We start from the raw sequence: 17,977 nt of genomic DNA, 5'->3' as shown, positions 1-17,977 counted from the left end.
CTCTTCCTCGGCGGCCGCCCCTGCCATGCTACACCGGGCATCTCCATGCGTTTTAACGAGCCACCGTAATTGCTTCCCTTTTCCTTCGCCATGTTGCCCGCCCTCACACCTCCCTGGGCACGCGGAAGGGAGCCTGAGCTCCTGCACAGTGACCTCCCGGCACCCGCCCGTGGCTCGGTGCAGGATGCGAGCGTGTCTAGAGCTCTCGTGAGCAGTGTGGACATTAAAAGATTTCAAGGACGTTTTCCCCCATTCATCCCAGTTATGTCCCCTGCTAAAATAGGTTAACGGTGTCTAATTAACCACTGCACATTGTCATACTGCATAAAGATAGCATCCTGGCTGTTCTCTGAGCCCTGCTACTTTATCTCCATTTAGACCCCGGTGGTAGTCCATTAAATGAGAAAGAAACAGTTTAACAGAGATGATGTCTACATTAGAACTGCCTTTCACCCTGCAGCTCAGAAGTTGCAGGCACCTTGGAGGCAGCTCAGCTGTACATTAGGGGTGTGGGGAGGGAAAGCCTTGTTTTTGAGGTTTAACCCCCTCTTATTAATGTAGATGGAGGGTTCTTGCTGGCCAGACCTGAGCAAAGACAGCTCTGTAAGAGCAAGATCAGATCTATATCCTCTGCGCTGGGACACAGCTGGGAGAGTAATAGCCATTCTGTACTAGGAGTTACATGACATGGGGTTACGTGGGGTTTGTCAGGGTCTTCTGCCTAGTTTCTCAGCTATTCAACAACCTGAAATAGAGAGGGGGTTAGCCAGAGGGAATATTCGGGTATTTTTGTTATGTTTGGAAGCACAGACAGCCTTGCAGTGAAAGGGAGTTTAAACTGTCCAGGTGTCTTCTTCGGCCCTGCTGATGCAATGGGCTTAGAAGAAACAAAAGAAACAGGTATCAGCGTCTCGCAAAAACTGGGGGTGGCTGGTGTGTAATACATGGAGCTGAATGCACTTCCAGGCACTGCTCCCAGGACTGCATTGTTTGGTCTGCCCTTACTTGAGTGCGTGTATCTCTAGTTCAGGCGCTTGTGGCTGCCCTCCCTGGGCTGTGCCTGCTGCTGGAGCAAACCGACCGTACCCGGGCCTGGTACTCCTAAAGGGTGAAATGTTGGTCTCAACATGTTGCAGTTGGCATTGATAAGCTGAGCCAGTTGTCAGGAAGGGGAACTCCGCGATGCTTGAAGCAATGTGGTAACTTCATGAAGAATGCCTCCGAGGCTTTCCATATAGCTTTCGATTTGTTCTCTGGAGAACAAAGAGACAAGCAGGTGACTGGTTCTGCAGGCATAGCGTCTCCGTGTGTAGCATAGCTAGCACTTGGCTAAGCTTATGGAACGGACAGGGTTGGTGGTAGGGCACCTTTTGAGGATCTATTAATGACTCCTGTTACTGCCCTGAAGGTTTTTAACCTTAGGACACAAGGCAAAGCTTGTCTTTTCTCTCTGGGTCACTTTGTTACGTAGATTTAGGTAATGCAATTGGGCTGAAAACATAAAAGGTTAGGAACAAATCAAAAATATTTTTGGATTTTTTTTCAGTCTGAAAAAAGGAATGAAAAAGTAATTTGGCATGAAACAAAATGAAAGGAAGCCTTATTAAAAAAAAAATAGAAGTGTGGTTGGTATCTTCTTTACCCAATAGCTCGGATCATTAAGGCCACAGACATGTAAACTATGCAATTCCTTCATGTGCTCCAGAAGTTTCATACTATATTTCCAGCATAGTCCTCTACCTGTGAGCCTATCAGCTGGTTTGAAATGCCAGTTTCCTCAGATAATGCTATTCCGAATGATATATCAACAAACATAGCTAGCACAGGTGACTGGAGGGAGATGTCTCACCTAAATGGAACAACAGTAATTTCTAGCTCCTGCTCTGGTGCCATTGGTGTTTAAATGCTCTGTATAAAGCACAGGACTGGCAGCATGAGCGACTGGCATCACCCACTGCCACCTTCGGACCCCGTGGCACAGGGACTAAGGTGTCCTGCGGGGGGTTGACCGTGGGGTTTTAGCTTGCCCTAGAGAGAGGAGGGAACTGTCTTGTTTGAGGAGACTCTGGGAATAAAGGGGTCAGTACTATTCTCCCCTCCTGGTTTGTGCATTTGTTTCCCAAATTACTATGTTTTCCAATATAGTGCAGCTAATTCACAATGAATTATTTGCTTATTGTCCTGAATGAGTCCTTTCCTAACAAAACAAGGAAAAGTTGAGAAAGCTTTAAGTTTCGGAACATGAGTGAAATAGTCTCTGCCTCCAGGACTAATATATGACTGCCTTCCCTGTGGGCCACCTGGATATCTGTCATGACAGGGAGCACAGGATAAAGAAGCAGAAATTGCTTACAGGGATAGCAGGAGTGACCCTCTCCTGGGAAGCAGAAACATGTGGAGTGTTTCGGGGACAGCAGATGCGCAAAAATGTAGGGAGTGTGAGGAATAGAGTGTTTTTGGGGGCTGGGCAATTATCAAGAGTAATGGGATCATGCTACGAAGAGGTTAGATTGAACCTCCAGGAAATCATCTCACTGTGCAAGGATGTGCGAAGCCATCACTTGGGACATTTCAGCTCAGCGAGGGCAAGGCTCTGAAGGCAGGCTGTGGGAAGCAGTTCCGTGAAGGCAGGAGGGAGGAATAAAATAGGATAAGTCTTGCATCATCGTCCATGTCTGTCTCCTCAGATTCTAAACTCCAGTGAGAGCTGGTGGTGGACTCTCTGAAGCCATCCCTTTCTTTCTTCTGAAGGCAGGCTGTGGGAAGCAGTTCCGTGAAGGCAGGAGGGAGGAATAAAATAGGATAAGTCTTGCATCATCGTCCATGTCTGTCTCCTCAGATTCTAAACTCCAGTGAGTGGTGGGCTCTCTGAAGCCATCCGTTTCTTTCTTCATAGTGTCAGGGGGGTCACAAAAAGTGTTTTGCACTACTAGGGGCAGGGGGATGGAGCTGGATAATTACCGGAAGAGCTCTTTCCTAAATTCCTCAGCTCCGTTGCTCTTCTGACGAACAGAAGGGTGCAGATACAGCTGAAAGCTCAGATACAGATGTCACGTACACAGCTGCAGTGGATATTACCAGGCTCAGATCACTGACTCAGTGTAATCTTTAGCCTCTCACAGACTGCAGGCTCCAGGGAGAGCAGTGGAGGCGAGGGGCTTTCTTCTCCTTGTTAGTTAGACATCCTCTGTGCCCCGCTCCATGCTGTGAGAGGAGTAGATGATCACAGGGGAGCTGGATGAGGACGATAACCTGCTAGAACGGAGAGCACACGAGGAGAGGCGTATGTGGAGGTGTGCTTTGAAGGGCAGTACAAGTCAGTGGAGCAACTTGTGTTGCATCTTGGTGTGTCCTGGGACAGTGCGTGTGGTAGGGGAGAGTTCTGTGTGTTGTCATGGCACCCTGACTTCAAGGAAAGGGAGAATATTTATTCCCAACACATAGAGATGAAACTTCACTCTGCAAAATGGCCAAAGCAATCAGCGAGTGATGGAGTATCTGCTAAAAAGAAACCTGGCATTTAATTAACTTTTCAAAGTGCTGGTTCAGCAACCTCCATGTTTTACATTTTGAATATTGAACAAGCGTCCCTAATCGGGACTGAATTACTTCTGGGCTTGCCGGGGTGGAGAGCAAGGGAGCTGCCATTTACCAGTGCCTCCCCCCCACCCGTTATTATTATGAACTCCTGTTAACTCAGCCAGATCAGCCCTGATTTACTGCAGCGGCAGCATGTCTGACCTGAACTTGGTGGGGCTCCTAACCTGCAAAGGCAACCAGATGCTCTTGATGTGCCACCAGGAGGAGGAAGGACCTGTTGGTCTCTCAGGGTTAGGTAGACAAAGTATGGTATCTTCTTCACTCCTTAATGTGCCGATGGTAAGGCAAGCTTTACCTGCAGCTGATGGCAGAGGGTGTGAAAAAGTATCTGAGAAGCTAAAACAACAGGGAGGATGTCTCTGGCCGTATCTGTGCATGGCTGTCTTTTTGGACCCACATGGTTCTGCTTCCATTGGATGCACTGAGGGACTTGGATACAGTGGTTTAATGGTCACTCGGAACCCTTTAAAGGTGCGATGTGTTGTATCGGACCTGGTGTAGGAACTGTTTCGCACAATAACAGTGATAGAGGGAAAGGTGCAGTTTTTAAATTTTCTCTAGCCTTTTCTAAACATAAGCCTTTCCTTGTCTTGCAGGTCAGGAAAAAAGCATGCAGAAGAAGTAGAAGAGTAAGTTCCCATTTTGGCTGAGACTTCTTTCACACTTTTACATCTGATCTCAAGGAGGGACGTGCAACTCTAAGCACCAGTACGCTGAGATATGGAACTTGGGAGGGGTGCAGAGCCTGGCATGAATTCATGCCATGTGTTCTGGGCTGGGGCAGGGTTGGTCACTCTGTCCCTGAGTATGGTGGCTCTGTCACTCCCCTGTGACAGAAAGGGAAAAGCAGAAAGCATCCGCTTTCCTCCCAGACCCACCCCAGGCCCTACTGCCTGCAGCCTGTGGGTTTGTCTCAGGTACAAGGCATCTTGCTTAAGCACTCTAAGCTGAGATCTCTGCTGAGTCCAGCAATGAGGGGCATGGAAGAAGGTCAGTCTGCAGGCTCAGCGTACCTGTGAACCCTCCCCTTGGCAGGCCATGAGGCTTTTGGGGAGGAAGGGGGACACAACAAGATGCTTTTGTGAGCTTGCAATTGAAATTCTTTCTTCCCTGTGTTTTGCTGCAGCCATCGCCTCAGACAGCAGAGCCTGGAGGCATCAGATGATGGAGGAGGTAAGGTATCACCTACCTGACTGGAAAAAGTACCTACATGCGTGTCTGGAGGTTCTCCAGTAAAGGGAGCAGAGGCATCTTGTAAGACATTGCAAGGATATAAACCACCCTGGGGGTTAACAAATGCGGGAGCTGCTTATGTCTCCCTAGCTGCTGAATGAGGGAGAGAGAGCAAAGGGATGGAGAGGAGGATCAGGAAGTGAACCTGTAGTCTAACTCTGGCTCTTCATTAACACATAAAGCACCTTTGGAAAGAAGGAAAGTGTCAAAGACACGCTCTTCTCTGTGATTTTACGTCCACATGGAGAATAGTGGACTGGGCCAAAAAGAGAGCTAAAGGAGCAATTAAAGGTTAAGAGCCAGGAAAGAAATCGCTGCTGCCCCCTAGTTTAGGTGATAGTATGCTCTACGTAAAGCCTCTCATGTTTTATGGTAGCATCCTTGTCTTGTTCCCATCAGGACAAGTGCCTGCACCACTCTCCTGAGGTCGGAATTCTTAATTTAAAATACCTGTTTGCCCTAACCCAAGATCATAAATCATAAGCTAAATGTAGGCACTGGTGGGTAATCCCATCTCTGTACAGGCTGCTGTGACTCCTGACTTAGCACTAGTTTTCTGTATAGTGTATATCACCTGCTCTTGTAGGGCTGGATGAGCCAAGAGAAATCTCAGGAAAAATCCACAGCATGAATTCAGCACAGAAATTCATTGAAGTCTCTAGGAGCTACCTCAGTTTTCAAGGGCTAAGTATTCTACACGGTGTATAAAAAGCTGCGTCTCTGAAATACCACTAAGCATCAGAAGAATTACCAGGAGTCACAAAGGATCAGACATCAGTATGGTTAATGAGATTAAATGAAGACTTATTTGGGTCTTCAAGACAGATTAAGCATTGCAACATATGACTGCCAGAAGTGGCACCTTTATAGCATTGGCATCTTCAGAATAGACTTAATTTCCCCCCTGGGAAGTTTCTTGGGCTTCTTAAATTTCAGCGTATGTCACTGAGGCTGAGAGTCTGTTCTGAACAGCTCTTTGTTTGCATACGTGCTGTCCTTCTTGTTGAACCTTGGTCTTGTATTCAGAGTGTAGTAACTGCCTTTGCTAACCAGGCGTAAAAATGCTTGCCACATGTTTGCAGCATGTGACTTTTAGTGCTCCAGGACCAGAGTAGAATTGATGCAGAATGGGATATGAAAACACGGCAAGTCCTCGTCCTTATTTATCTGTGCCTAACCTGTGGCTAACAGTTGAATTTGGATTGTTTGCAAATCAGAATTCAGTTTTGGATTAATTCTGTGTGTTAGGAGAAAGATCCCACTAATCTGATGACGGTTCCTACCCAGGCAGTTTCTGGTACAGTCAAGTACGCTGGGTTGTGGCTCTAATTTGCATATGGAAAAATCTCTAAATGGATCAGCGCATTGCACGCTTGTGGTCCGATTCCTGCAGGGACATTAAGCAAGCTAGTCTGGGAGAGGAGTTTTCCACATGGGCTCAGCAATTGCAGTGAAGAAAAGTGACATAATAGCAAACTCCAGAACCTGAATAAAACTACTTTTTTGAATAAGCAGAGAGATACAAATAACTGCCCTGTGTAGAAGGCAGGGAGCATCCTGCTGTGGCTGGGCAGTAAGCTGAGCCGTATCAGCTTCCCCTTCGCACAGAACTGCACTTGGGCTCGTGTCCTTAACGGTAACAGTAAAGCTCAGGTTCTAAACATACAGAAATCCAGACGTTGGTGTATGGATCCCCAAGGATGGGTCACGGTTATTTTGTGCTGCATAATGTGTTAGCTTGTACACCTTAATATGAACAGGCGCGGTTGTGTAATGATTGCTGCTGTCATCCAATACATTTGGGTCGCCTTCCTTTAACCTATTAGAAAGCTGAGCTGTACCATTCCATTAACATTGTTTGTCCCCCGTCCAACCTTTTCATTAGAAGAATGAAGGGCAAAACGACATGTCCATAAAAAGGTATTCTTGTGTATTTCAAATGTGCTCAGTTGTGAGCATATATACATCACTAACACCCAGAGGCTCGGAATTTGGGGTCCACTGGAGAAAGTGTTTTAAAAAAGCATAGGGCCTAGAGAGAGAGTGTGGTTTGGCCAGTGGACAACGAAGGGAAGGTTGTACAGCCAACAGAGACTTTTGGGCTTGATACGCCTTGTAGCTTCGGAAATAAAAGTAGAGTTCTCTCACTGCTCCTGGCCGTTCACCCTGTACACGAATAGCATCTGATTCCTCAGCTGCGTGGGAGTTTGGGAGAGTAGGACAGTCGCTTCTCCGGCTGTGTGGAAAGACTTAAGTAATACGGGAGAGTTAGTGTGAGCTGTGAGCTTAGTGCCCATCCTGAACAGACACCAGTACGTCCCAGTGCACGGGCACAGCGAATGGGTAACGCATCTTTGCGAGGTGGATGTGCCCAGCTGAACCTTGGCTGGGGGTGGGGAGTGGGGGGTGGGGGGCAGCTCCTCTGCATGGTGGGAAACCTGCTTTAGCAGGATTTAATGCATCACAACTTGAGGAATAATAAACCATCGCAAGCAACACAAAAGTGTTTAATTCCTAAAGGACAGGCCTAGTTGAGCCACTTTTGGCCAGGGGCAATTGGGGGCTTAATGCTGTGTATGTAGCAATCTGGGCAATCTGCAAGAGAGGAGTTTAAGGGTAATTGCTCAATTTTCTGTCCGTGTCAACAGGGGAAATGGCAGCGGTGACTGAGCTCTGTGTGGCAGGGAAACGGCATGAGATGGGAGATGTGAGACTATCAGTGGAATTTAAAAAGTGCTATCTGCAGATTTACTTCCCTTTCTGTAGCAGCCGAGAGCTCTCCCAAGTGCAGACTATTCTTTGCCGTGTGAGGGGAGGGAAGACAGAACAACCAAGTTCACGTGGAAGGGCTTTCCTCCTCCCTTTGCTCCTTTTTCCACAGGGCAGTAGAGTCTGGAGTCTCTGCTTCGACTTTGCTTGGGTGTTTAATTTGGTTTTACTCTGTGTGTCTCCTTCTGGCATGCACCTACACAGGGATGTTTCCTGCTGGGGTGAGAAATGCTGGCATTCCCCTCCCCAGCCCTGCATCAGCAAACTGCTTTGTCGTTTTGGCTAAAAGTTTCTTTGTTGTTCCTTTCTCATCCACCAGTTCTGCTCTGCGGAGTTGCACTCCCCCAGATGCCTGTCTCCTCACTACGTTGCCCTTGGATTTTTCTCCTCGGCACGCTACGGGGCTTGTTAACTAATGTTGTCATCTCTCTCCCAGCTATCCTTCCCCTCTAGGTTATTGCCCCATCTTCAGAAGTCCCTTCCCCCTGCTCTGTTACTCTCGGGATGCATAGCTCCTAGAACAGGGCTTTTCTTGGAGGGTTGGGATGTGATGTGTGATTCTCTGTCTGCACGAACAACGGCTTGTTATTGTAAAGCAGATAGTGTGTGTGAAAGAGACAGCTGATTGAAATGAAAGCCTGACTGTGCTACACAGACAACCCAAACCTGACCTGCAGGTGAGGAAAGCTGCCAGGAGACAGTCACTAGATCTGTGCCCTCAAGGCAAACCCCCTTCCTGCCTGCTGGGAAGCCTCCTCAAGGAAGCAGAGCTGACAATTAGACCTCTCTATACAATGTCAAACCTCTAGAAGGACTTCTTCCCCTTCTCCAGTGTGCCAGCAGCTCCTTTGCATTTGAACAGGATGCGAGTCCAGGCTCTGTGCACAACAGAGGAGGAACTGGGCACGTACCATGGTCCTCACATCCTTCTGGGGAGTCATGTCTGTCAGGCAGGAGACAGCTCCCACAGGGTATCCGTCACCTGGAATGCACAGCCGTAAGATATCAAACATCTCTTGAGCTGCACGTGAATACACACCAATGATGAAATCGCTCCAAACAGAGCTGAGAATAGAGTGCAAGGTGGGTTATCATTGGCTCTGTCATTCCTGATAAAGTTTGCTGGATGATGCTGCCCTGGTGAGCTGCTGTTTTTACAGAAAACCTCCAGTGCTGGTGGATTCCAGGGGCCGTGAGCTACAAAGATAGCTACATTGGCTGAGCATGAGGGTAAGAGAGGGGGGGATTTGCAGGAACAGTCGGGAGGTGGCGAGCAGATACTTCCTAGGCTCAGGAGGTAGTGGTGGAGTGGTCTGGGGAGAGCTAGGTGGGTGAAAAGTTCTGAGCATCAGTGAAATGGAAAACACGGTGTTTTGGGAGTGGTGTGAATGGGCTGAAGAGAAGGGCCTGGGGCAGAGAGTGACAGTGACTGCTGGGTTTCTGGGATTCCGCACTGTGTCTGTGTGTGGCTCTGTCAGCACACTGCAGTCCTCCGCTTGGCTGCTCCCCCCAACCCGCTACCATCAGTCTCCATGCAAGGTCAGTGAAGGGCAAACTCAGCCCAACCTGATGGTTTCCACTGAACTGTTGGTCCAGGCCAGTTTGAACTCCTCCAGTGACTTCAGGCATTGTGATCTAGAGCCTCTGGTGTTCCGGGAAATCTCCCTTCTGACAGCCACAGCGGGCAGGGGGCAGCAGGGAATATTTCCCAAGGGGTATGTGTAAAGTCCTGTTTGAAAGAGCAGGCCACCGGCCAGGGGGCAGTGGGCAGCTTAGTTGCAAGGGAGCACACACAGCTTGTTGGGGGCTGAAAGCGATGGTCCGGGTAAGCATCTCTCACCGTTAAATTCTGTGGTGTGATAGATACACAGTCATATTGGGTCTGTGATTGCCGAGTCCATAAGTGTAGTTGACGGACTAGGTTTACCTAAAATACCCTTTAAGAAAAAGCTCTTGAAAGATGATTACAGAATTGAGACACCATCATTTAAAACTGCCAGAGGCAAACTCCTTTGAAAATTGCAGCAGTGGAGGGACAGAGAGAGAACTGCGTAGCCCTTGATTGTAGTGTCGTTCCCTCAGGACCTGTCCCCCCTCCCCCTCAGTTTCTCATCTGATATGAGAGAGAGCAGCAGTAAGATTCCTCATCTGTCTTATGAAAATCCGATTCTGAGTGGCTCTGATCAAACCCGGCTGGCTGTCAGCAGCGGTGGCCTTGTGTGGAGGGAGGGAGGCTTCTGAGGAGTTGCTGGATGTGGAAGTGTCATGGGTGCTGCCGATCAAAGAGGCATTTTTTAATAAATATATATAAGAAAAAATAAAAAAACTAAGGATTTAGCATAAAAGAAATGTAGTTTGTCTTGTTTTTCCAGCGTAACATGAAGAGGATGAAATAGAATCAGGCACGCCTGCTCCCGAACATACTTCCACAGGAGCATCCTGAGAAGCTGCTTTCCCTGCCACACTAATGCTGTAAGGCAAAATCACTCATCTGCGGCATTGTTGAGGAGGGTTTTGTATTTCTGAGTTCACCAGACCTTCCCTGGGCACCTCGTGCCTTCTCATCTGCTGCCCCACCACCTTCCGAGTATGTTTCAGCAGGGGAACGCTGCAAAGGAACAGGGAACAGCCTTTGAAAAGAGGGAAACAGATGTTACTGAAAAGGAGGGCAGGCGTAGTGCTCCGTCAGGGGGCTGTCAGCAAGGCTAGGAGGTGTGTTGCCGCTCTAAATGCTGATAGCCTCAGGAGTATGGTGGTCTCCAGGCCCTGAGCCTGGCTTCCAGTCTCTCCTGTCTTCTGCTGCTGGTGAACAAACCAGTGCACTAAGATTCCTCCTCTTTAAAGCCATCAGTGTCTGCTCTTCTTGCACAATACAAGCCATGGATTACCGCCTGCTGAAGCCCTGCACTGAGCCCAGCGACTCATCTGACAAGGCTGTTCTGTGTCCCGTCTCTCTTTGCATTTCCCAGGGGTTGAAAGTGGGCAGAGGCTTTGCGTCAGCAGCAGCCTTGGGAAGCGGCAGCCCTGCCTGATGCCTGTGGCCAGCAAGCTCTCAGGTGAGGACGAAGCGGTGCCACACCAAGCAGTCTGTGAAAGCACACCACCACTGGAGCAAGTAGGGTGTCTCATGGACCACCCGACCTCCCAGCCAGTCATCCTTCCAGCTGACAGCATCATCAGAGCTTGGCGGCTGATGAAAGAAATGTTTTATCTGGTGCAAGGCAAATGCATGATCTGTTAAGGCCAGGCTGGCGGGTCAGTACCGAATCTGCTGCATGACCACCCCTAGATCCTGTGAATCCTGCTCACTGAGTGACTTCCCATTAGCTTGGCCAGGCTGTGCTGTTACCCTTCTCTGCTCAGAAGGGTGCTTTGGGCCGTGGGACACCCAGGTTACCTTCCACTTGTCTCAGCTTTTACAGGCAGTGCCCTGGTAGCTGTGGTACTGCCTGCTTTTCCATATGTTTTCATCTCCCTGCTGGCTGATCAGGCACGTAGGCTGCTCCTTGTCGGCCCACCAGTAGGGCAGTTTCAGGTGGAGAAAGGCATCCTCATGAAATTAATGTCCAAGCATCCAAAGAAGCGTTCTTTATCCTCTCCGTTTGCCTGCTGCTCTCCTGAGAAAGCTTCCAAGAGGCTTCAAGCTTGTTTGTGTGTTCAGCAGAAGCTGTCTGTGTCCCTTGTTCCTTATGTTTTTTTGAAGATTTTTTTTTGCCTGTTGCTTTCCACTTTTTTCTTTTTTTTTTTAATTCTCCATTTTTCCACTTAGAGAGAAAAATTATTTATTGCATTGAGATGCGCTAATTAAAGCCATTTTCTGGTATTTGGTTACTGAAGTGTTTGATGTCTCTCTGACAAGACCATGAAATGCACGGAGTGTCCACAGGGACAGAATTTGCTGAACACGGTGCTTTGTAAATGAGGGGACACAGTGTCGCAGCAGCTCATGAATATGAAACGCCCATGATGCTACCTCAGTGGACTTGGGAACACAGATGAATCCTGTCATGTGCTAAATGAGACCAATTTCTTTCACTTAACTTCATCTTCAATCAGACCTTCTTCCATTTGCCTGTTTAAAATTCCCCAAACGTGATGCAGAAGGTAACAGCATTCAGTAAAACAAAGTTTTGCAGCAGCAGAGATACTGTAATTATTTCAGTTTTACATTTTATGAGCAAGCAACTTAAACTAAAGTTACATGGCTGCTTAGTGGCAGGGGACTGCCGGCTCCAGAAGTCACTACCCTCTTTATGTTCTCAGGGTGAGGTGGTGTGTAGGCAGCAGGGGTGGCACGGTCCCTACTGCAGAAGTGCCCGCTCCGAACCGGCCTTTGGAATGCTCACCCAGCTGGGGGAAGCGAATCAGGCTATGATGGAGTCAGTTTTTTGGGTGTCAGGGTGTTGGCTCAGGAGACTCAAAGCAGCTCAGGGGGAAAGTGGCAGCCACCCTGCTGACTAACTGCAGGCTTAACCTGGGATGTGGTTTCTAGATCCTGCTCTGCTACTGATGTTGCCTGACCTTGTGGAGACTCTCTCTGTCCCGGCTTACGTACTATCTTGTATCTAACAGAGAACTTTGTTCCTTGGGGTTAAAACCAGATCTGACTGTGAGCTTGCAGGATTTTAAGGGACCCAGCCTGCAGGTGTTGCTACTAAACCAAAAATCAGCCCTGCCTGTGAGGGGAAATGCAATACCCAGCTTGCAGGAGCAACTGGGTATTAAGGAGGTGCAGGTTGTTCTGCCTCTTGCTTGTTGCCTTCCTCAGCTGCCAGTAAGTTATTTGCAAAGCGGGAAAAAAGGTGATGGTTACTGCGTGTACTCTAATACGAGCACTTAAAGCCCTCCTTTGTGACTTAAAAAGGTGCTGCTCCTTGCTTATTGTTCAGCTATCTGCACGTAGCATGGCTCACCCTCAGTCTTTCTCCTCCATCTTTTCCTCCTACCACCCACGCCCTTCTGCCTTACACTGTTGGTGTCTTGCCATAACTTGGCCACGAAGCTCTTTTTTGGTAAGGCCTGGCTCAGGCTAGCTGTTGTAATAAAGATGCTATTCTTACCTACATCCTGGGACTTAGGTGTTCTGAGACAATCGAATGTTGGCTAACTCCCCCTGTTAGCCAGCATTTGGTACTGGTGTCTCCTGCCTCACCGTGGCTTCTGCGTGGATACACTCATTTTGGTTTCATTCTTTGTTCGCTCTTGTTTGCCATCGTTTGGGAGATGGAGGGGAGTTTGCACTGGTCATCTAGCGTTTGGTGCTTGCTCGGTTTTTCACATCTCTGCCATGAGCTGTTTCTAAAGCCGTTATCTTGTTTCTTTATGAGCTGAGAAATCCATGGGAAAAGGCTTTGTGTTATTCCTTTCCCAGTCATTTTGAGCCATAAAGAGAAGCCTCATCCATTCCTCTTTAAAGTGACTGCATGCACCGAGATTTTATGTTCCCCTCTCCATCTTCGGTTGTGCACGTTCATTTCTCCTGCTTGTAACACACTACCTGATGGGGGCATCTACCTACTCTGCCCTCTCTTCAGCCACAGTGAAAGCAGGATACTTACTCTCAGGGGACGAACGACTGTCATTTTAGGAGCACTCACTCTGGGAATGTTATCTGCCATATGAAATGGAGAGTCAGAAAAGTTCTCTGAGGAGGGGAGACTGGTTGAGAGAGGTGGCAAGACCAAGGTTGGTAAGATGGTTTGTACTCGATTTGTTGCCCTTTTTAATTTTTTTTACCAATAACTCAACTTTTATTTTAATGTTTCTTACTATTAGTATCTATCAGTTTGTTCAGATTTCAAAGTCTGCAGGAGAGTGGGAGAAGAACAGCTGAAGCTCTAAGATTTTCATGTTGCTTCTGACATTTGCCTATAGTTTGATATTAAAGACCATGGAAGCTGCGCTCTCATCCAAAATGCAGCTGAGAAATGTAACCTTCCGCTCCCGCCCCCACCAAAAGCTAGAGCTAGACTGCAGAGGATGACTTTTTGTTTCCAGGTTTCGAAGCTGCCCCTTCTTCTCAGCTGCAAAACATTTTCTTTTTGTAACACACAGGCCAGTTGTTCACTTCACTGCAGTGATCTGGTATCCATGATGGCGTTCCCTTTGGCACATGAGCAGCTATGTAGCATGTAGGTACATGGTGCAGTCATTTCTAAATTTTACCTACCTGAGCACTGAATTCAGGCATGAGAGTCTGGACAGTAAAGTATATGTCAAGATTCTGCACCAAAACCATAGGCTTATCAGTGTGATAGAGTATGATCTGAAACCCTCGCAGTGAACAGGAGGGGGAAAAGTGGGTCAAGTGGGTCACAGAACAAAGTGCACAGAGCGTGGGTTTGTAGTGTAACCTTGTTGGAAAAAGCTGTACGAGTGCTGCAGAGTGAGCCTGGGAGGAGAGGGTCCTGTGAACCTTTCTGCATATACTAATGTGTGAGAGATATATATATATGCATGCTGTATACATATATAATGTTATATAACCTCACTGCAGTTAATGGGGATGTTAAAAGTAAAGCCTACGTCTATGCCCCTGCAGCCCATGTACTTCTTCCTGCAGCTCACAGTGCCATGCTGCCAGTGGCTGTAGTAACAGAGCTTATTGGGAAAAAAGATGGGAGTCCCAAAAAGAGCAACAAAAACAATTAGGGAGCTGGAGACTGAATGAAGGGAAAGGTTGGGTCCTTGGTGACACAGTGAGAATTGAGATGCTGTGCAAACTGTACAGAGGGACTCTAGAGGGGTGGCACTGTGGGAATTGGCAGAGGGAAGAGGAAATTAGGAGTAACAAGTAAAATAAAGACCCAAGTATTTCAGGGCTGATTTGCCACTGATAGCAGTTAGCCTGGGGACCTGGTATTTTCTTATAATTTGTGACATTTTTGTTCTGTTTCCTGTCAGTCTTTGACAGTCCTAAAGGGCATTGGTTCTGCCTGGAAAGGGACAAATTCATCCGCAGTTTGCCGTAAGAACAAGCATGTGCTGGCTTTTGTTGGAGGGGCTGGCAGGACCCCCCCCGGAGCGTTTCCAGCTCTTCTGTCTGAAATATTTTCAAAGCACCTGTGACATATTGGGGCTTTGAATTTCTTTTGGAAAGAATGTCTGTGTGGTTGGATTTTGCAAATAGAGAGTAGAGGAAGGCGTTTGGGAACGTCTCCATGGAATTCAATGGCAGTGAGATAAAACCAGCACTGGTAAATCCAGGACTCTTCGTGAACTTGCAAAATGGATGGGGCATCACTGATCTAGGCCCTAAGTTTAGACATTTCTCCAGTGCAAAAAGGGACCAACAAAAGCAAAAGGGAAACAGAAAGAGAAGACCCCAGAAATAGCTGCCAAAATGAGCACCAAGTGAAGAAATTCAGTTTGCTGCAAACACCTTCCACATTTCTGCTGTCAAAACAGGATAAGGATCTGACCTCCTGCTATAGGGAGTGCTGCACTGTGGGCAAGGGCAGCTCGGTTCCCAGGTGCTTCTTCATTTAGTTGTGTTTGCTGGGCAGCATTTATATGCTGAAAAGGATAAATTAGCTCAGGAGAGATTAGGCTGTTTCTCATGCTTTTGCAGGCTGTTTGTCATGCCTGCACCTAACAGGGCACCTCTGTACAGCGCTTCAGTCCTCCCCTTGGACCAGTCTCACCACTGTTCCCTCTTTGGTATCTGTTGCTTATATACTGGGGTTTTCTCCCACATTACCACTGGGCAGGTCTTACCAGTCAGGTGAGTCTGTCTGTGGAGATGCTTTTGTCCTGTAGTTGCATTTTGCCATAAGTTTTACCAAGAGCTGGGATTCCCTGCAGGGAAGAGCCAGTGGGATAGCAGCTTCTGTGTGTTGTCCCTACAAGCAGAGAGGGCCCAGATCCGCCCCAAACCCCCAGCGACGCACTGGTGATGCATTTCTTGCGTATGCCTCCTCGGTCTAAGGGACAGCCTGAGGAGCTGTTGCTGCAGTTTCCCCTTAAATGTCTTTGGGAAGTTGGCTGTAATCGTTGAGCTGCACCACAGGCACCTGCTCCTTGGGTGGCTGGGGAGCTGGAAGACACAGCTCCGCTGAGGCTGGCCAAGCTGTCACTGCCTTTCTGCGGCCAGGCTCTCACGGCAGCCCCTGTCCTGCTCAGCCTTCCACCAGGCAGCCAATTAGTGAGAAATCCCACTGTGTGGCCAGTTCTGAACGGCCACTGCGCCAAGGCCCGGGCTGACCCGTGTCCTGCCGCAGGGCTGCCGGCCGGCCAGCGAGCCGGGGGCATGTGCAGTGGACGTTCAGCTTGAGAGGGCAGCTCAGACCCTGCAAAGCTCTGACAGGCGGCCGGACAAGGGACCCTGAGCACCACAGGTGGGAACCTCTCTTCAGCTCCTGAATATTCATCTCAGCCTGGGCTGCAAAGCCAAGCCCAGCCGCCTGCTGCCGTCCAGCATGGCCACAGGGCCGACCGAGCTGGAAGCAGCCTGCTCCAGCGTCTGCACACTCTGCGAGTGAAGCCTCTTCCCCGAGCCAAACCACCAGCTTCTCCTCAGGCTGAGGTCTCAGGGTCTCTGGAGAGCCTTTGTAGCCTTGAATCTTTAAAGGAGCTCTGTGTTGGTGTACTCTGTCCTTGCTTTGCGCCTCCAGTTACCTCTTCCTCTCTCTGGTTTTGCTCTCTCGGTCTCCAGCTGTTGACAGGACTTTGTCAAATGAAAAAGCATGCACTGTTCTCAGAGCCTTGTTCCTTTATCAGGATTCAGTGTGCTCCCAGTTCTTCCTCCTCTCCTCCATTCTTTTGTCTCTAGCGTCCTTTTTAGGTGGAACAGCTGTAGTCCTTGTGCTGGAAATAGCCATTGGCCCAGACATCAGCCGTTCCAGGGTCATGCTGGGAATCACAAAGATGTTTATTGATGTTACAACTAGGTGCATCTTCCCTAGTCTTTGTACCTACTGGACCACCAGACTTCCTTATCAGCAAGGTCACAGAGCTCTGCAGGGTCTGAGACCCAGCCAGCAGCTCCTTCAGCATGTGGTTTTACATGGCTTCTCTCAGTTTCTGCCCCACGTTTCATTTCTAACAGAGTCTGGGTGACTGGTGGCTGAGCTGAATAAATGGTATCGTATCTCAGAAGCAGCAAATTCTTGCCAGTCTTAGGATGATGGCAGGGAGGCAGTGGGGTTTAGTGCAGCCAGCTTCTTTCAGCTTCAAAGTTGTGTTCAGATCCATGGTCCATAGCTGTGGAGTCCTGTTCACCCCAAATCTGCTCCTCTTTCAAGATTTCTTTTGGCCCCAAGCTTCAAAGCTTGATTGGCCTGTTTTAATATTAGACAATATATTTTTAATCATCCCTAAATAATTCTCTTGTGTTTTCCTCTAATAAGGAACAGGCTGTTTCATATCTGTGATGCAAGGGAACCTTTGTCTCTAGTGAGGGAGAGCATAATGCTCCCCACTTATGCTGCTGCCTTCTCTTGTTGCAGACATTCCCGTGATCCCAGACTTGGAGGAAGTCCAGGAGGAAGATCTGGCCATGCAAGTGGCAGCTCCCCCCAGGTAAGAGCACTGCCAGGTGTTCTTGAGGCTCTCAGCAGTGCGAAACGGCTGGTGAAATTAAACTCCATCTTATTGCACGTTCTCTGGATGTCAGTGGCCGTGCCATTTGGCGGGATTCGATGCTGTGTACTGTGGCCCTGGGGCTCCAAGCTCCAGTGCAAACTTCTTGTTCCCTGTTACACAGAGAAAGCAATTACCGCGTATTCTCTCTACACATACTAAAACTGCATTAGAGTAGCATGTTTGGTGTTGCAAAATCAAACCCTCAGAAGTTAGGAATTGCTTGATTTAAGGTTGCCTGTATAACCTCAGGTGCCTCCCGTACACACACTATGGTTATGCAGGGTCGTAGGGTCTTCGACCTCCACATGATGCCCTTCCTACTCAAGTGCCTTGTTAATTTGCAAGGTACAGTCCTGTTTGAAGGTGTTTTCAGAATAGTCTTGGGGTTAGCTCAGAGGAGACCGGTGAGTTTGAAAAAAATGAAAGTTTTGGAGGTTTTATCTGAAATATATCAGCAAAGTCTTCTCTCCCCTGTTGGGCCTATTGCCAAGATCACAGACTGGGATTTCTACTGACCCTTATTTGGAGGGACGGGATATCTTACTCCTAACCACGGATGTGTCTCTCTCAAGTGTGGAGTAGTATTGTAATTAAATAGCTGTTAACAAAAATAAATGACATCTTATAGTAGAAAAATTAAAATTACTTTCTCTCACCAGAGTTCATGTCTCTTTTCTCTCTTTTTTTTTTATAATCCCATCTGTTGCATCCATAGTCTCCCTGCAATAAAAAAGATAAGTAATTTTCATGAACAAACAAACAGGAATTAAATTAATACAGGCCCTTTCTATAG

At 48.1% G+C, this 17,977-nt stretch overlaps 1 protein-coding gene across 1 annotated transcript in view; it reads left to right on the top strand.

The window, feature by feature from the left end:
- Nucleotides 1-3,732: 3,732 nt before the first annotated feature.
- IFT43 (intraflagellar transport 43) overlaps nucleotides 3,733-17,977 on the top strand; it is a 16,252-nt gene continuing 2,007 nt past the window's right edge. Inside the window, exons 1-4 of the mRNA XM_010146404.1 lie at nucleotides 3,733-3,830; nucleotides 4,197-4,229; nucleotides 4,727-4,773; nucleotides 17,049-17,121. Of these exons, the coding sequence (XP_010144706.1) occupies nucleotides 3,733-3,830; nucleotides 4,197-4,229; nucleotides 4,727-4,773; nucleotides 17,049-17,121 (251 nt within the window). The remainder of the gene's footprint in view (nucleotides 3,831-4,196; nucleotides 4,230-4,726; nucleotides 4,774-17,048; nucleotides 17,122-17,977) is intronic.

This window comes from Eurypyga helias, unplaced genomic scaffold (genome assembly GCF_000690775.1).
Source record: "Eurypyga helias isolate BGI_N326 unplaced genomic scaffold, ASM69077v1 scaffold22912, whole genome shotgun sequence".
NCBI lineage: Eukaryota > Metazoa > Chordata > Aves > Eurypygiformes > Eurypygidae > Eurypyga > Eurypyga helias.
The sequence above is the reverse complement of the archived record's forward strand: the minus strand, read 5'-3'. Positions and strand labels throughout refer to the sequence as shown.